A 16381-nucleotide genomic window follows, 5' to 3' on the forward strand; every position below is an offset into this window, starting at 1 on the left:
TTTATATAAATTGGGGAGTCCGGAGTTGGGACAGAGATAACGCGAGTCTGAGAAAGAAGAAAACGGACCCAAATTAAGGTGACGTTTGTTTTAAGATTCTATTTGATTTAACACGATAATTTTTTAGTTTTATTATAATATTTTTTTTATAAAAATTTAAAAATTAAAAATTAAAATTATGAACTATAATTTTAATTTATAAATTAAACGTGAATTAAAATGTATTTATTTAGAATTATAAATAAATAATATAATAATTACTAATGGTTTTTATTTAGGTATTCGTGTTTGACAAATTTCATTTAATAAAATTTGCCAAGTGTCCTAAATTAACTATTAAAATTTATGCTCCATTTACGTTACGTGAGCTTGTTTGAAAAATATTAAAATATGAAATAATAGAAGACTTTATAACTTAAATTTAGAGAATAGCTTTAACACTATTATGCAACCTCGTCTTAGGGAAGGGATTAAAATTTTAGATACGAGTGCGTTATATACACTGCATGATTGGACAATTTATAGTATTTTATTAAACAACTTACTAATTCAATTAAAATTTAAGGAATAAAAGGGGAAAAAAAAAAAAACTGTTACGTCTGAAGGAATAGATTTTAGATAAGAGAGTACGTCTATAACTGCACGATTGGACAATTTATAGCATTTACTACTAATTCAGCTAAAATTTAAGAAATAAAAAGAAAAAAAAAAACTGGTTTTTATTTGGGTTTGTATTTATCTTTTTTTTTAATCTATTTATCCCTTATTTATTAGGGTAAATTTTATATTTTTTTTTTGTTTGAATAATAAATAGGAGAAATAATTGAAGGTCGTAGCAGTGAGACAGTGAGAAACTGCACGGGGGACCCACACGTGGCGCTTCGCGTGCGTTTCAGCGTCCGTACTTCATACATAAACAGCCATTTAACGACCGGTCTCTTTGATTATCAAAAATCATTTTTTTTACTGAAAGTAAGAATTTTTTTTATTTATTTCTATCTTTTTTTGCTGAAATTATTTATTTCTATGTTCTTGTCTGATCTATCCACTCCTTTTTCCAGAAAAAAAAAAAAAATTATATTCGCTCCTTTGGAGTCATTTGAAAGAAAAATAAAGTAAAATTAGCTTTATTTTTTTCTTTTGAAAGAAAAATGAATGTATGGGTTATGTGGGCGCGTGTTTTTGCGGGCAAGAATCAAGGCAAATCACCGAGAATCCCTAATTTTACTCAATAGAGGGATGGCCTAATTGGTAGTCTTATATGTCAATTATAGTTTTTTTTTTTTTTACAATTTTTCTCATAAAAATTTAATTTTAATTTTTTTATTACAGTATTTTTTCTCACCTGAATTTACTGTTTTAACTCGCTGGACAGTTAATTAGTAGAAGATGATTTCTTTCCCTTTTTTGGATTTAATCATATTTATTTCATTTATAGTAAGGAGAATTTTTTTATTGTATATAATTAAAGAAAGACTCTCTCTAATGAGACTATTCTACTTGTAGAGCAACTTTCTAATTGTTTGATTTGGTCACATTAAATTTAAAATGTATACAGAATAAATAGTTCGTTATATAGATCTAATGCTTAAAAATAAAAACTCCCTAAAAAAAATAGTAAAATATATTTTTTCTAGTCCTGTAAGAAAAACTCCCTAAAAAATAGTAAGATAAATGGTGTATTCATTTGCACAACTTAAGTCATGATTTTGGTTGTGTATGTAAGAGAAAAACACGGTAGTAAAAAGCTAAATTTGAATTTACGTGAGAGAAGACACTGTAGCAATATGATTTGAGTTATGAAATGAAGAATGTCATATTTTTTAAAATTATTAATAGGAACTTTCCTTTTCTGCCACCAATGGGAATTACTATTTTAGTCGACGGGTTAATTTCTTAATGACCTGATGTATGATTAGCATCAATTTTATGTCACACGCAATAAATTTTTAATGTAAACACTCACAAATTATCACGTTGAAAAATTAATTTGACTAAAATAACAATTCTCATGAATATGGAAAATGACAGTTCCGACCGTAAAAATCCCTTAAAATTTCATTAAACTGTCTTATCATATAATAATCTGATGGATGCATCTATTGACATCCATTTTTTTACTTTTCACACGCCACTTTTTAATATTACAAGATTATCCATTAATAAAATTACTTTTAAGGACAATAATATTTAAAAAAAAATACTCATTACACACTATATTATTAAAAAAAAAATATTTCTTCTAAAAAAACACATGTGATTAGCACTCTAAAAAAACACATATGATTAAACAATTATAAAAAACACGATTTCACAATATATATATATATATATATATATAACAGGTAATATATGCAGCGGAAAACAAAGGTTATATAAAAATGCATATATATTTGGTTCTTCATGAGAATGTTCGATTTGACTTTGTCATGAGGAAGCTTTGGGACTTCTAAGAAGAAGAACATGGAAGAAAACAAACCTCATAAAAAATACATTGTTTTTAAAAAAGGAAGATAATTTATTTGTTAGTGGGCAAAAAAAAAAAAAAAAGAGATATAGAAATTACAATTTAGTTGTAGAGATTTTTCAAGAATAATAAGAGAGGTGTTACAAGTAATAATTAGAACTCTTTTATATTCAAAAAAAAAAAAAAAAAAACTCTAAACTTGAATTGGGATTGGTTTAAGAAAGTGCATATAAAAAGTAGAATGTGGATAGTTTAGTTGTAGATGTTTTTTTGAAATTTTAAGAAGAATGTAACAAGTAAAATGAGGGGTGGTTTGAGAATGTGTATATAAAAAGTATAAAAGGAGTGTCAATAAACACACCCTAATCTAATTGTTAAAGTTTTATAGTACCCTACCACAAAACTTTTCTTATTATAAAGACAAAATATTGAAAAATCTAAAATTATTAGTCATTACACCAAAAGAAAAATGAGAGGAGTAAGGAGATTTCAACAATAAGTTATGAAAAATAAACTATCGGCAGTTCTTCATTTTTAATTATAAGAATTATATCAAAAACTATTCGTATTATATATTTTTTAATTTGATGTGATTTTGATTTGAACTAAATAATAGCCATAAGAATAAAGCTGAACAATAATCAATGTGTTTTTTTAATACGAGAGTCAATAGATGGTTATTTCACACAGAGATTTTGTGGTATTATTTCTAAATTATGACAAACTCCTGTTTAGTCCAACAGAATAAATCATGCATTGATATTTTTTTTTTTTCTTTCAAAGAAATTATTAGTTGATTCGCTATGTTGTAAATTAGAAATTAATGCTTGGAAAAAAGTCTCCGCATACTGTAGCATGTGAATGATAAAAAACATTACCGATTCTTTTTTTTTTTCTTTTTTAACACTGATCATCAATGTTCTAAATGGGATTGATTTTTCTTTTTTTTAAGGGTCTGAGTATCTAATTATCGTTAAATTATGTTTGCCACATGGTGAAATCTTTCTATAGCTTAGAAAAATGAGTTGGTACGTGGATAAATTTTTTTTTTTTTGAGGCAGTAGTTTGATAAAACTGAATCCTTTTGTGTTTTATAGGTTCAAACTACCGTTTAAATTTTTTTATTATAGTATTTTCTTTTATAAAAATTAAATTTTCATTTAAACTTTTTTATTCAAACTTATGAACCAAAGGGACGTTGAGTTCATTGAACAATTAGTAGCAAGTCTTAAATTTCTATTTTAATTCAACGTTTTGCAATTTACTAGTTTTGGAACGTACTCCCACGTATTGTTGTGTGTGTCACTTGAGAAGTCTATTTAAGTAAATTTATTTTGATTTTAAACATACATTAGTAGAGTAGATTAAAGAAGCAATTAAACATATATATAATCTTCGATGAGGTGCACTTTGAAAAATTAGATTTTAAGAAAATAGATGTGTCAAAATGTGTTTCAATCACAATTTATGTTTCTGACGGATGTTATATTTTCATAAATAAAATCAAACATACTAAAAGAAATATTTTGATCTAGACAAATTAAATAAAAAACTAACTAAGGGTTTTACATATGGAAAGAAAAGATGTTTACGTAATTGTATTTTTTAGTATCATTATTTTAGTAGTGGTTTTTTAAAATAAAAATATACTTAAGAACAAATCACATAAAAAATTAATTAGGTGTTCATATGAGAAGGGGAAAATGTTTGTTTAAAGGTATATTCGAAGAAAAATATTTTAGTGGAGTAAAAAGAACAAAAAAATTAGTTAAATACATGTAACCTAAAATATAAAGATGATAGTAAAAAAATAAAAAAAAAACTACTTGAGTAAGAATATATTATAAAAAAAATTAAGTGAGAAATTAGAGAAAAAATAATAATTTAACAAAGTAGATTTGAAAATACATGTGAACAAGGTAGAAAAATGAGAAGAAACATAAACAAAAGGCAAGCATGTAAATAAAAAATATTTAAGGACCAAAGAATAATAGTGAAGGAAAAAAAAAAGAGAAGCGAAACGTTCCCCACATTTCAGCCCCAGAAGGATTAGTTATTGACGATTTATAATAGTTCGATTAGATTAGATAAGACAGATTTAATTATTTTTTGTTTACGACTATACGTAAAAAAAAAAAAAAAAAAAAAAAAAGAGCTCTCTTCATAGTACCTTTCCTAAAACAATTGCTAATAAAAAGTATTTTACAAATGATAATAGCTTTTTTCCTTTTGAAAAGAATTAATTATAAAATTTTTTCTTGAATTATGAGCCGTATAATACTTTACTTTTTAATTTTTAAAACGCAAGATATGTTATTCTTGAAATTATAAATTTTTAATAAACATGCACTTTCCATGAGTTTTTCAATAGAAAAGTGGCTCATATTATATAATTGAGGGGTGTTTTGATAATTCTGCATGTTCTTAAAAAAATACTACAAATTAAAAATTAAATCTGACTAAGTAATTTTTATTTAATTATATGATTATATGAGTAAAATTATAAATTTTGTCTTATTGTTTAATTTTATCTATTATCATATTAAATTTTATTTTATTTTATTTTATTTTTTAAAAAATATAAATTTAATAATCATGAGTAGAAGAGTAATTGTGCACCAAACTATTTAATAACAAAAAAATATTTGCGTGACATGTGGCGATTTTGTTAGAAACACTAACAAAATGAGCATTTTTATCAACAATTCATAATCTGGAGAGAATGAGCATTACGTTTTGAAGAGGGGGGAAAACTGTTACACAGGTCATAATTCTCAAAAAAAATTTATAATTGATCCAAAAAATAAATAATAATAGCTTTTATTTTTTTTATAATTAGTGCTAGTAATTATGGACGTGGAATGATGTAATAGGAAATGGCCAAAATTAATGTTTAACCATGTTTAATAACATATTATTTATAGTAATTCCATCAATTTAAACTTAATAAGCTTTGTGATGTTTGTATAACAACATTACACGATTTATTGAGTATGTTAGGCCAATAATTCTAGTGCTAAACAGCTAAAGCTATTAGAATAGATATTGTGAATGTGAATATGTTTGATAGTGTCGTGAGGATATTGGCGAATATTAAACATGTTCCTCAAGTAAAGAGAAGTTTAACTTTTTCGAGCGCTTTAACACATTATTAAATAAAGAAAGTGACTTCCTCATGTCAAGATTACAAAGAATTTGAACTTGACACGTGTTTATTCTCATTAAGCTTCTATCAGCATCATCTCACTTATGAGAAGTGTCAAGATAGGATACTTATATGCGTGAGCTGATAGGATTGTTAAGTATATGACTTAAATCGGTTTATTAGGCATAATTGCTATTTATGTCTTTGGGCTAGAGTTATGTTAAGACCTTTTGAGATGATTTTTTTTTTTTTTTTTTTTTTTTTTTTAGAGAAGTGGAGAAAGGAGTGTTTGCATTTCAGAAAAAGAAAGAAAAGTGAGAAGATCCAAAGACAAAAGGTGTAAAGAGTTTCAAAATAGATGGAGAAATTGAGAAAATTTATTGACACTGTAATCATTTAAGTTTGATAGTGAATTTTTTTTTCTCCCGTGTTATTTTTTGGTTCAATTTATTCTTCTATTACGTGGATATAGAGAAGTATTTTCCCCCAACAATTATCTATGACATAAGCGCCCAAAGTTAATTTGTTCAATATTAAAACAAACTTTGCCCCTAATAACTTGACAGTACTGGTTTTTACTTTTTACCTTCGATTATTTATAAATTCAAATCATTAATTTCTAGTAGTGATTAACTCCCAATTTGGAGTGATTTAAAAGCAGAACGTTTGAGCTTTTTATTTTTGTACATTTTTTCATAACAAGTCATCTCTTTAATTTATATAAAATCTATTTTTATTTATATTTGAACCCTTTCTTTGAGAATAGTAAATTAAAATTTTCATTTATATTCTTATATTACACTATTTTTTATATACGCATGATTTATTTAAGTTCAAAGCATCTTGCAAAATCAAAATAGTGAACTGAAAATATTATACACATTTGTCTGTGAATTTGTATGACTTTAGTAACTTACTCTTTAAATTTTTAATTTTAGCAAGTTGTCCATTCAATTTGTTAAATTGTTGCAATATGCCTATTTTAGCGATGATTGTGTTAAATTATTGTTGAAAAACATGTTCGACGAAAAATTTAACGTCCCAATTCAAATGTAAAACAAATCTTGTAAATACTCAACTTTTAATCCCCTAAATCTAACAAAAAAATTTGAGCAAATTTAATAAAATGAGGCACAGTACAACAATTTTACAAGTTTAAGGGGTTGATTGTCAAAATTGAAAGTTTGATTGGTGATTTGCTTAACCACGACAAATTTGAGTGACAGTTGAGCTAAAAACTGTAAAATATGAGAAAAAGCTATCATAAGCCTACCATAAATCCTCTCATAAAAGGATCTCTCACAATTATTATTATTACTAGTCGAGGCACGTGCTATGCACGTGAAAAATATTTGATCTAGCGTCAAAGCACGTAAGTTATTTAGAAGTTAAGTTCATTAATTGGAGCAAGAGAAAAAATATTTTAAAAAATCGTATCGAAAAAAAATTAAAGTTATATGAGAGTTTTTAGGGAGAAAAAACTTAAGTATGGAGACATCTGAAAGGAGTTATTTTAATTTAAAAAAGTTTAGGAAATTTTTTTTAACAAGGATATTGTAAAACAAATGTAACGGTTAAAGAATGTTAGGGGAAAACTAAAAAAAAAAGGTCAATAAGCAAAAAGAAAGAAGTAATTAAGAAAAACATAAGAAAGAGAAAAAGATAAGAAGAGGAAAAATTTAAAAAGAAAAAAAATTAAAGTTAGATAGGAGTTTTTGACAAAAAAAAAGGGCATATTTGAAAATAATTTTTTAATTAAACGAAAGTAAGAAAAAAGAAAGCATTTTAAAGATTGATATTGTAAAAAAAATAAAGGATTGTCAAAAATATTAGAGGAAAAAATAAAAAAGATAATAGTCAAAAGAAAAGAAAAAAATAAAAAAATGAAAAAGAAAAAGAGAAAAGAGGAAAAGTTTAAAAAGAGATGGAAAAAAGAAAGAAGAAAAAGAAGGCCTTCTTATGAGCGTGGGTGCTTTTATATATGTTAGACATTAGATTAAATGTATAAATAGTTGTTAAAATTATAAAAGAGCCTTTTAAAAAAACAAAATAAGATTGGAAAAGAACAAACCACACGTAAAAAAAAAAAAAAAATTGTAAAAGAACGTTCATAAAATAAAAAAAATGAAAGAACAAAACATCTAAAAAATAATAAAATAATAAAATAATAAAAACATAGCAAACCACATGAGAGTCAGGAAAGTGATATATGGGTTCTGTGAAAAAAATTATGTGTAAAAATAATTTTTAGTATCACAAAAATTACACGAAAAATAATTAAATAGAGGCAAATTTAAAGATGATTATTTTAACTATTAACAAAAAAGTTAAAAGAAACACTCATAAAATAAATTACTTTCATAAGAGTAAAGTGAACACAAACTATTTTTAAAAAAATTAAATGTAAAAAAATCACAAAACAAAAAAATAAAAAGTAAAACATTTAAAATATAAAAAGAATTAAGATATAAAAGGGAAAAAGGAAAAAAGAAACTTAAGACATTATGAAACCAAATTATTAAATAAATCAATCTTAAAAAATTGAAAAACTCTCAAAATAATTGAAGTATCTTTTTAATTGGAATATTTATTTGTGCATTTTTAAAAGTTTTTATTTAACTTGTTAGTTAAAATACATCTAAAATAATATTTAATATAAATTGTAAAGGATAATATGGTATTTTTAAAAATTTAATTGCTTAGAGAGTGTTTTGGGTCAATTTTTATAAATACATTGGATATTTTAGACATTTAAATAATAAAAAAATGAAATTAATATTTTGACAAAATACAGAAAAATATTTTAGGTATTTTTTCTTTTTATTTTAATATTAATTGGAACTCAATTTTTACTAATAGCTAAAGTTGAGTACACACAAATAGAGGTGGAAGTGCTGTGGCACCTTATCTTTTTAGAACCTCTTCTCAAAAAGTTTCTGCAAAAAATCCTTTAAAAAAAAAAAAAGAAAAAAAAAAGAAGAGGTTTCTGCAATAAAAGTTCTGTGCAAGTAATCGAGGTCTCAAGTCTCCAAGGGGCGCATATATATATATGTATGTATGTATATAGCTGTCTTGGCTTTCAGGTCCATAGCCAATGTTGATTCATCAGTTGGGAAACTGGGTCACTCTGTGTTCACTGCAACAACAACAGCCTTTCTTTATTAATGTTATTATGAGGCACTCCACAACAACGACAGGTGCTCTAATTCCCAGCAGGTCATTACCCATTTGTTGCTTTTCCACCTCTCGATTAGGTATAAGTTCGAGTAAAGTAAGAGTAAGAAGAGGCCTTTGTCGTGCCAGAAGAAGAGTGAGATACGAAGAAGAAGAGGAAGAAGAGGAGGAAGATGGGCATAATGAGGAGATTTTGATGTTGGAAGCGTATAGCCAGAGTTCCAGAGAAGAAGCTCTTCTTGTGAAAGCTGAAGTGGATGCTCAGGAAGTAGAACTGCTTATCTTCAAGGTCAGTTTTTAATGTTACGGGTTCGTTTAGTTAGAGGATTTAAACTATGTGATTCGAATTATTTTCGATTTACGTGTATTTTTTGTGAGAGAAAATACTGTAGCGAATCACGAATCATGATTCGAATCAGGGAACGAATCTCTCTACCAAACGCCCTGTACTATCTTTTTCCTTTTTTTTCCCCTGAATTTTATTTTCTGTTAAGAATTGGACCTTGTACCAAAAAATGTTCCATTTTCAATCCTGAACTCCTTTAACGTCTTGGGCCCTATTTGGTATTAGGTAAGGGGGTTTTGCCGGTTTGAAACGCATGGCTCAATAGAACTTTCATTTTAGTGCTCCGAAAAACAAATTTGAGTTGAGACTTAGACCCCGTTTATTTCATCGATTCGAATTTAGAATTCGAGTTTTGTTACAGTGAAAGGCTCTCAGCAACAGTCACATCTAACTTTTTAACTACAATAAAAAACTCTCACATAAAATCACATCTCAACTCAAATTAAAACCCACCCCAACCCAAAAATAAGAACCTGATGGGTTTTGTCAATTTGAACCATACGGTTCCAACCCATTCTTTTACATACATTCAAACAAAGATTCAAACCACGCGTTCAAACTTAGAGAAATATTAAGGTCTCGTTCAATTCGCGGATTTAAGTTTTTAATTCGAGTTGAAATATAATTTTATGTAAAAATTTTTAACTGTAGTAGAAAAAATTAAATATAATTTTTGTGAGAACTTTTAACTATAACAAAATTAAAATTAAAAATTTAAATCGATTTATATTATATATATATTTATTTTGTTTATTTTATAATACTGAATGCAAGCTGTGTCCTTTTATGGCTACAAAACATTGTTTGAGACTCGTGAACCTTATCCTGTCAACTCTCTTTTAATCCACAGCAAACACTTGGCAATGCTGCATAATATAGCACAGAAGATATAAGAAGCAGGGTTGGGAAGGCCATTGGTTTCAACCCTTAATATCAAATATCAATATAGAAAACCACCTCATTAGAAAAAAAATAAAAAAATAAAAAAATAGCAACACCAGATAAATTTGGAGAGATATGAAATTTATTGATAATGGAACTTGAAGACTTATACAGCCCGTTTGGTACCAAACAGGCATATAGTAATAGTATATGGCTTGATCTTTGGGTTTAGGAATCAGAAAATATAGAGTAATTTCTGCTGTACTTGTTTTATGCAACAAATTGACACAAAATCAATAGATTAGGAACTTTTGTAAAATTACTTTATTTCAGAAAATGTTTTGAGCAGTTTTACACAATAAAAGGAGTGAATTAGACCATTTTAAAAATTCGAAAGATAAGTCAACCTAAGATATATAGTTCAAAGTATCTGTGAAATCAATCCATTTTATAACTTTGGTAAGAAGTACAGAGCAAGGGAACATAAGTAGAGTTATGAACAAGAAAAAAAACAATAAAAAAGAAAAGAAATGGAAAACTCAATTTTGAGTAAGCAGTATTATATGAGTCTAGATCTGCAGTTGCTAACTCTTGTCTCATTAATTGTCGCTTTAATAAAAATTTGACGCCTCATTAAAAATTTTACATATCATCTACAATTAAATAAGATAACGGAAGCAGATCAAATGGAGCTACGATGTTTAAGGATTCGTTTAATTTATTAATTTAAAATTTTAATTTGAATTAAGATGTAATTTATATAATAATTTTTTATTATAATAAAAAAATTAAATATGACTGATTTTAAAAAAATTTTATTATAATAAAACTCAAATTCATAAAAGGAACGTGAGTAACACTTCTATGTATTCGTCACTTTTTCAATCACCAAATAGAGAAAATCGTAAAGTCACTTCCACCTTTCAAGTGTTGAAACCAGCCATGGAAGTTAAAACCCACCCTCTATCTCAGCGTCAACTATGGCACCGTCGTCGAAAACCTCACGACATGTCATAGGTCTCCACCTCCCTCAAGATCCGAAGGACGATCGACCAGATCAAGATATTCTACGCCAACCCCGACATCCTTCGTGCCTTCGCCGGTATCGGCATCTCCTCCATTATTACTGTTGGAAACGCGACATTCCCCGCCGCCAAGTCCTGCATCGCCAGCAACATCAGTCCCTTTTTCTCCAAACCCATTATCAATCACATAATTGTTGTTGGAGAGAGTGGAATTCTCGTAAGATTCCTCGATCAGCAAGCCCATACTTCGGCGAGAAGAAGACCAATTCAACCCGCAGGCCACAGTTTCAGAAAGGGATCACCTACTTTTTTTTTTTTTTTTAATCTTGGGGTTGGGTTTTTGTTGAGATAGTAATTAGAAATAAAGAATTATTATTATTTTTTATTTTTAAGAAAAAGTTTATGAGCCACTCTTTTACCTTCTGTCTATAAAAAATAAAAAAAACTTTTTTACCTTCTGGTTTTTTCTATGATAATATGTAAGAACTCTCAAAGAGTACGGTTACCACTTCATGATCTATAAGCTGAAAAGTTATTTATAAATGATTTTGATATTACAGGCAGAAAGAATAAAAAGAAAAACCATCAATTTTATTCTTTTGTTCCATCCATAACGGATAATTCCGCGCGTTTGGTTCAAAGATTTGTGTAATGTTTCAGATTATAGTTTGTGGCTCGCTACAATGATTTTTTTCATAAAAAATTGCACGTAAATCGAGTAATTTTGAATCATAATTCTGAATCCATGAACTTAAGAGTGTGTTTGGTTGGGGGGAATGGAAATGAATGGAAAGGAATCAAGGTTCATTCTTATTTTGGTTAGTTTTAGAAAAAGGAATGGCCATTCAAAATGGAATGACTTTTTCATCAAATTGGTGAATCATCATTCCTTCCTCATATGAGAGTAATGCCCATTTTAAGCTCTTTTAATTTTCTTTTCCATCATTACCCTTAAATATTGTAATTATAAATATTATAATATTAGTATTTATAATATAATTAATATTATATTATAATAATTTATATTATAATGTAATTATATCTTATAACATATAATATAATATATTATAATTATATACGTATATTATAATATATCATAGTTAATATTATAAGATATTATATTTATTATTTTTTATAAAATTAAATATAATAATTATATAATTTATAAATAATAATATAATATTATATTATGTTATATTAATTTATAGGATATAGATGTGATGTTTTCATTAATAATATGATAGTTATAATAAAAATTAAGATTTTATTCTTTTAAATATATAATATTATAATTAAGTATTTATATAATTACAATATAAATTTATACTAGAATAGATAATATATTATAATTAGAAATGATAATATACTATATTATATATTATAATTATAATAAGTTATATTATATTATTACATTTTTATAATTATATTATATTTTTAATTATAATAATATAATATAGTATAGTTGTAATATTATAATATAAAATAATCACAATATCATTATTTTATTATATTATATATTTTGATTGTATTATAATAATAAATATTATATAACTATAATTATAATTATATATATTATATCCTTATAATTTTATATATATAATATTAGTTATTAAATGATTATATTAATATATATGATATTAGTTATATTAACATGAGGAGTAATTTTGTCAACATGAATATATTCATATCTCATTTCATTGCATTTGTAAAAGTATAACCAAACAAATGAATCATCTTTCTTTTCCATTATATTCCATTACCATTCTTATTTCCATTATCATTCCCCCACTGCAACCAAACGCCCCCTAAACGTCCACCTGTTGAGGTGTAAAAGTTTTGATGAGGTGTCAAATTTTTATTGAGAGGACAACAAATGAGACGGAATTACGGGACAACGGATTTAGACTCGTAAATGGGCAGATGTGCGTGTACGTACGTACCTGATGAGGACATCAGGGATGCAAGGAACACTCACGATCCAACTTGCATGTCATTCCAAGATACACGTGCAAGGGGGAGTCCAAGATGATGTAGGCGTGTTTTCCAGCCAGGAATCAAGTCAAAATAGCGGATAAAGACTTGATTTCGTTATCATTATATCTTTTTGGATTTAAAATAGGATTCCTTCCCTAGGATAAGCTTTTAGGCATTTTTAAGGAAGATGTTAGATTCAAATTCGGATTCTTTCCTTAAGAATTATATAATAGGCATTTTTAAGGAAGAAGTTAGATTCAAATTCAGATTCCTTCCCTATGAGTTATCTTATCTTTAGGTGTTTATCTTGCTTTAGGCGCCTACCTCATTAAGGGTATATTAGGATTTTTACAATTTTTAAACTCTTCATGTTATTTTCAGCTATTTAAGGCTGAAATTCGATTAATAAAATAAGTTTTGATGTTTTTATTCACATTGTGAAATATTATTCTTGAGTTCTTGAAAAAACTATTCCGAACTTATCAAGGTTTCCTTGTGGCGTTCAAATCGTCTTATCAAATGGATCTTCCATTCATTTGTGGCGTCTTCACCATACCAAGGTTCTTGCTTTGCTAAGCAACGGGTCGCGGTTTCCATTAATTCTTGAAGATCTTGAATCGAAATCCCATATTTGGCTACGGGTTTTGTCACGTTGTTGGCGAGGTTTGTATCAGTTGGTATCAGAGCTTAGGATCGTCAGGTTTTGCTATCCTTTTTCTTGTTTATTGTGTTTTCTTTTCTTAGTAAAAAAAAATCGCACATTAGGGTTAGGGTTTTCAATTTGAAAAAAAAAAAAATTGTGATTGTTAGCTAGCCACTTGTTTGAGTTTGAGTCCAACTACTATTGTTAGATTTTGACTTCTACAAGGTTTACAAAACTGATTACAAAAAAAAAAAAAAAGAAAAAAAAAAAAAGAAATCAGAGGACTGCGACTTGGAACAGCTATAACTTTTGATCCAAGAATCGTTACGGGACCCATAATATATCAAACGAGTGAGCAAAAGAGCATGAGAGAACAAGACAATGTGAGTGCTATATTCAATGTTACTACCTTGAGTCCTTTTGATGTAGGTGAAGATTTGAGGACAAATCCTTTTCAAGAAGAGGGGAATGATGAGGACATCATGGATGCAATAAATACTCACGATCCAACTTGCATGTCATTTCAAGATACACGTGCAAGGGGGAGTCTAAGAGGATGTAGGTGTGTTTTCCAATCAGGAATCAAGTCAAAATTGCGGATAAAGACTTGATTTTGTTATCATTCTATCTTTTTAGATTTAAATTCGGATTCTTTCCATAGGATAAGCTTTTAGGCGTTTTTAAGGAAGGAGTTATATTCAAATTCGGATTCTTTTCCTAAGAAGTATAATAGGCGAGACACAAATTAAGAGACAACATATCTGAGCTCGTATTATATCGAGATCTTCATAGACTATAACCATTGGAATTTTATAAAGCACTTTCTGGATAAGCAAACTAAAGCTCGTTTTTACCTCAATAAAATAAATATTTCAGAGTGTTTCTGCACCATATTCATGAGAAATGTGTAAAGACACTATATATGGGTTAATTAGTTAATAGGACTAAAGAAATAAGAGTATTCAAAATATGGTATTTAATTTTTATTATCACTAAATGTCGTATTTTTCTAGTAATTATAGTAATACCAACATACACGCATTCTATAATTACTCGTGTAATTGTTATAATTACTTATGGTAATTACGTACATCTCAATGACACAAAATTAGAATCAAATCCAGTGCTTTCTAGAAAAATGTTTATTTATTAGTGCTTGAAAAAGAGAAGTAACCCATACATTTACCAGCTATGCATGCCTCGTAATTAACCAATAAACAACAAGAACAATTGTGTAAAATTCTGATAGTGGAAACAACATTCTCAAAAATTATTTCTTCATTTGTCGTGGGTTTCTTGGGTTTTCCTTCAAGAGAATAAAAAAGACTATTTTTGGTAAATTATGTGTTTTTCAATGGTATGAAATTGTTGAGGTAAAGTGATTATCCTGATATTATAGCCTTTTAATGTTCTAAAGCTCCCATTTTTTTTTTTTTTTTTTTTTTTTTTATCAAAAGACTATCTTGAGGAACAAAAGTTATAGATAAAACTTCTTTCTTCTTGAATATCCCTTTTCTATATATTTTCCAATTTTGCTCAAAAATTGATTTCAGTGTACGCAAATTTCAGGGATTCTCTTCAAGCTTGAGCTATGGAACTTCACCAGATCCGTCAAAGAGCATTCTTCCAGCTAGAGCTGTGATCAAGACCGTAGACATAGTTAAAGGACCTTTTGACCCTTCTAATATAGAATACCTTCAAAAAGGCCTATCATGGGAAAAATTTAAGACTAGTTTCTTATCAAATTCCTAAGAAAGTTATTCATTACTAATGTATCGTTTTCGCATATTCTTTATGAATTGTAACTTATGATGTGTGACTGATAATAGAAGCATTTAAAAAAAAAAAAATTGCGACATATGATTTTACAATTATAGAATATTACTGTAATTGCAATGTATCATATAATATAATTTATTATGACCTTGTATTAAACAAAGACAGAGAAAAAACTCTAGTGATTTTTTTGTTTTTAAAAGAATTTATAACATTTGGCTCAGTCTCATGCAACTCATTGGTCAAGACTTCAGGTCTATGAAACAATGAAATATAAATGAATGATTGTAATGTTGGCTCTTATCTCTTTTATAGTCCAATCCCTGTTTCAAAATTGAGATCTCTTTCTTATTATTTGAGGAACAAATAACACTTAAAATAGAATATTATTAGCTTTATAATAGAGCTATGAATTCCATCTCTAAGGTAATATTTACACGTGATATGATTTTAAACATGACGATATTTACCTTTTATGTGTGAATATTGTGTTTTAAACTATTAATTTGATAACGCTCGTTAGTTATAAGATATTAATTACAATTGATTTTAAAATTTAAAGTGTAATTTACTAAAATCAATAGTTCAGAGTCTATTATGTAAAAAATGAATAATTTAAAGTGTAACAGTGCAGTTTACTTTTATTTTTGGGAAGGAAGTGTACACTTCCATTGCAGCATGCATTGTTATAAACTTTTTTTTTTCCTGGAAAAAGGTCAAAGATCTTTAAGAAAGAGAAATTTAAGCCGCAAGTCTCAAAACTTTGAATTTGTATTCGTCCAAACTTACATTTTCTTTTTAGGTTGTAGCGGTTAGTTCCCAATAGTTTTTCACTTGAATGCCTTTAAACCCAATGAGTTTTTGCGTCTAAGGTCCCAAACTTTTGACTTGGATCCGTAAATATTGGGTCTCCAAACTCCAATTTTTTGACACTCGTTTTATTTTTAAT

General features: G+C 27.3%; 1 protein-coding gene across 1 annotated transcript; it reads left to right on the forward strand.

Moving 5' to 3' along the window:
• Positions 1–8492: 8492 nt before the first annotated feature.
• Positions 8493–15408, forward strand: LOC21388993. Its single transcript, XM_010089883.2, has 2 exons — positions 8493–9075; positions 15226–15408. The coding sequence occupies exons 1-2, from the start codon at positions 8707–8709 to the stop codon at positions 15406–15408; spliced, it is 552 nt and encodes a 183-aa protein (XP_010088185.1). The 5' UTR covers positions 8493–8706.
• The last annotated feature ends 973 nt before the right edge of the window (positions 15409–16381 follow it).

The sequence above is a fragment of the Morus notabilis genome, unplaced genomic scaffold (assembly GCF_000414095.1).
Source record: "Morus notabilis unplaced genomic scaffold, ASM41409v2 Scaffold1449, whole genome shotgun sequence".
Lineage (NCBI taxonomy): Eukaryota > Viridiplantae > Streptophyta > Magnoliopsida > Rosales > Moraceae > Morus > Morus notabilis.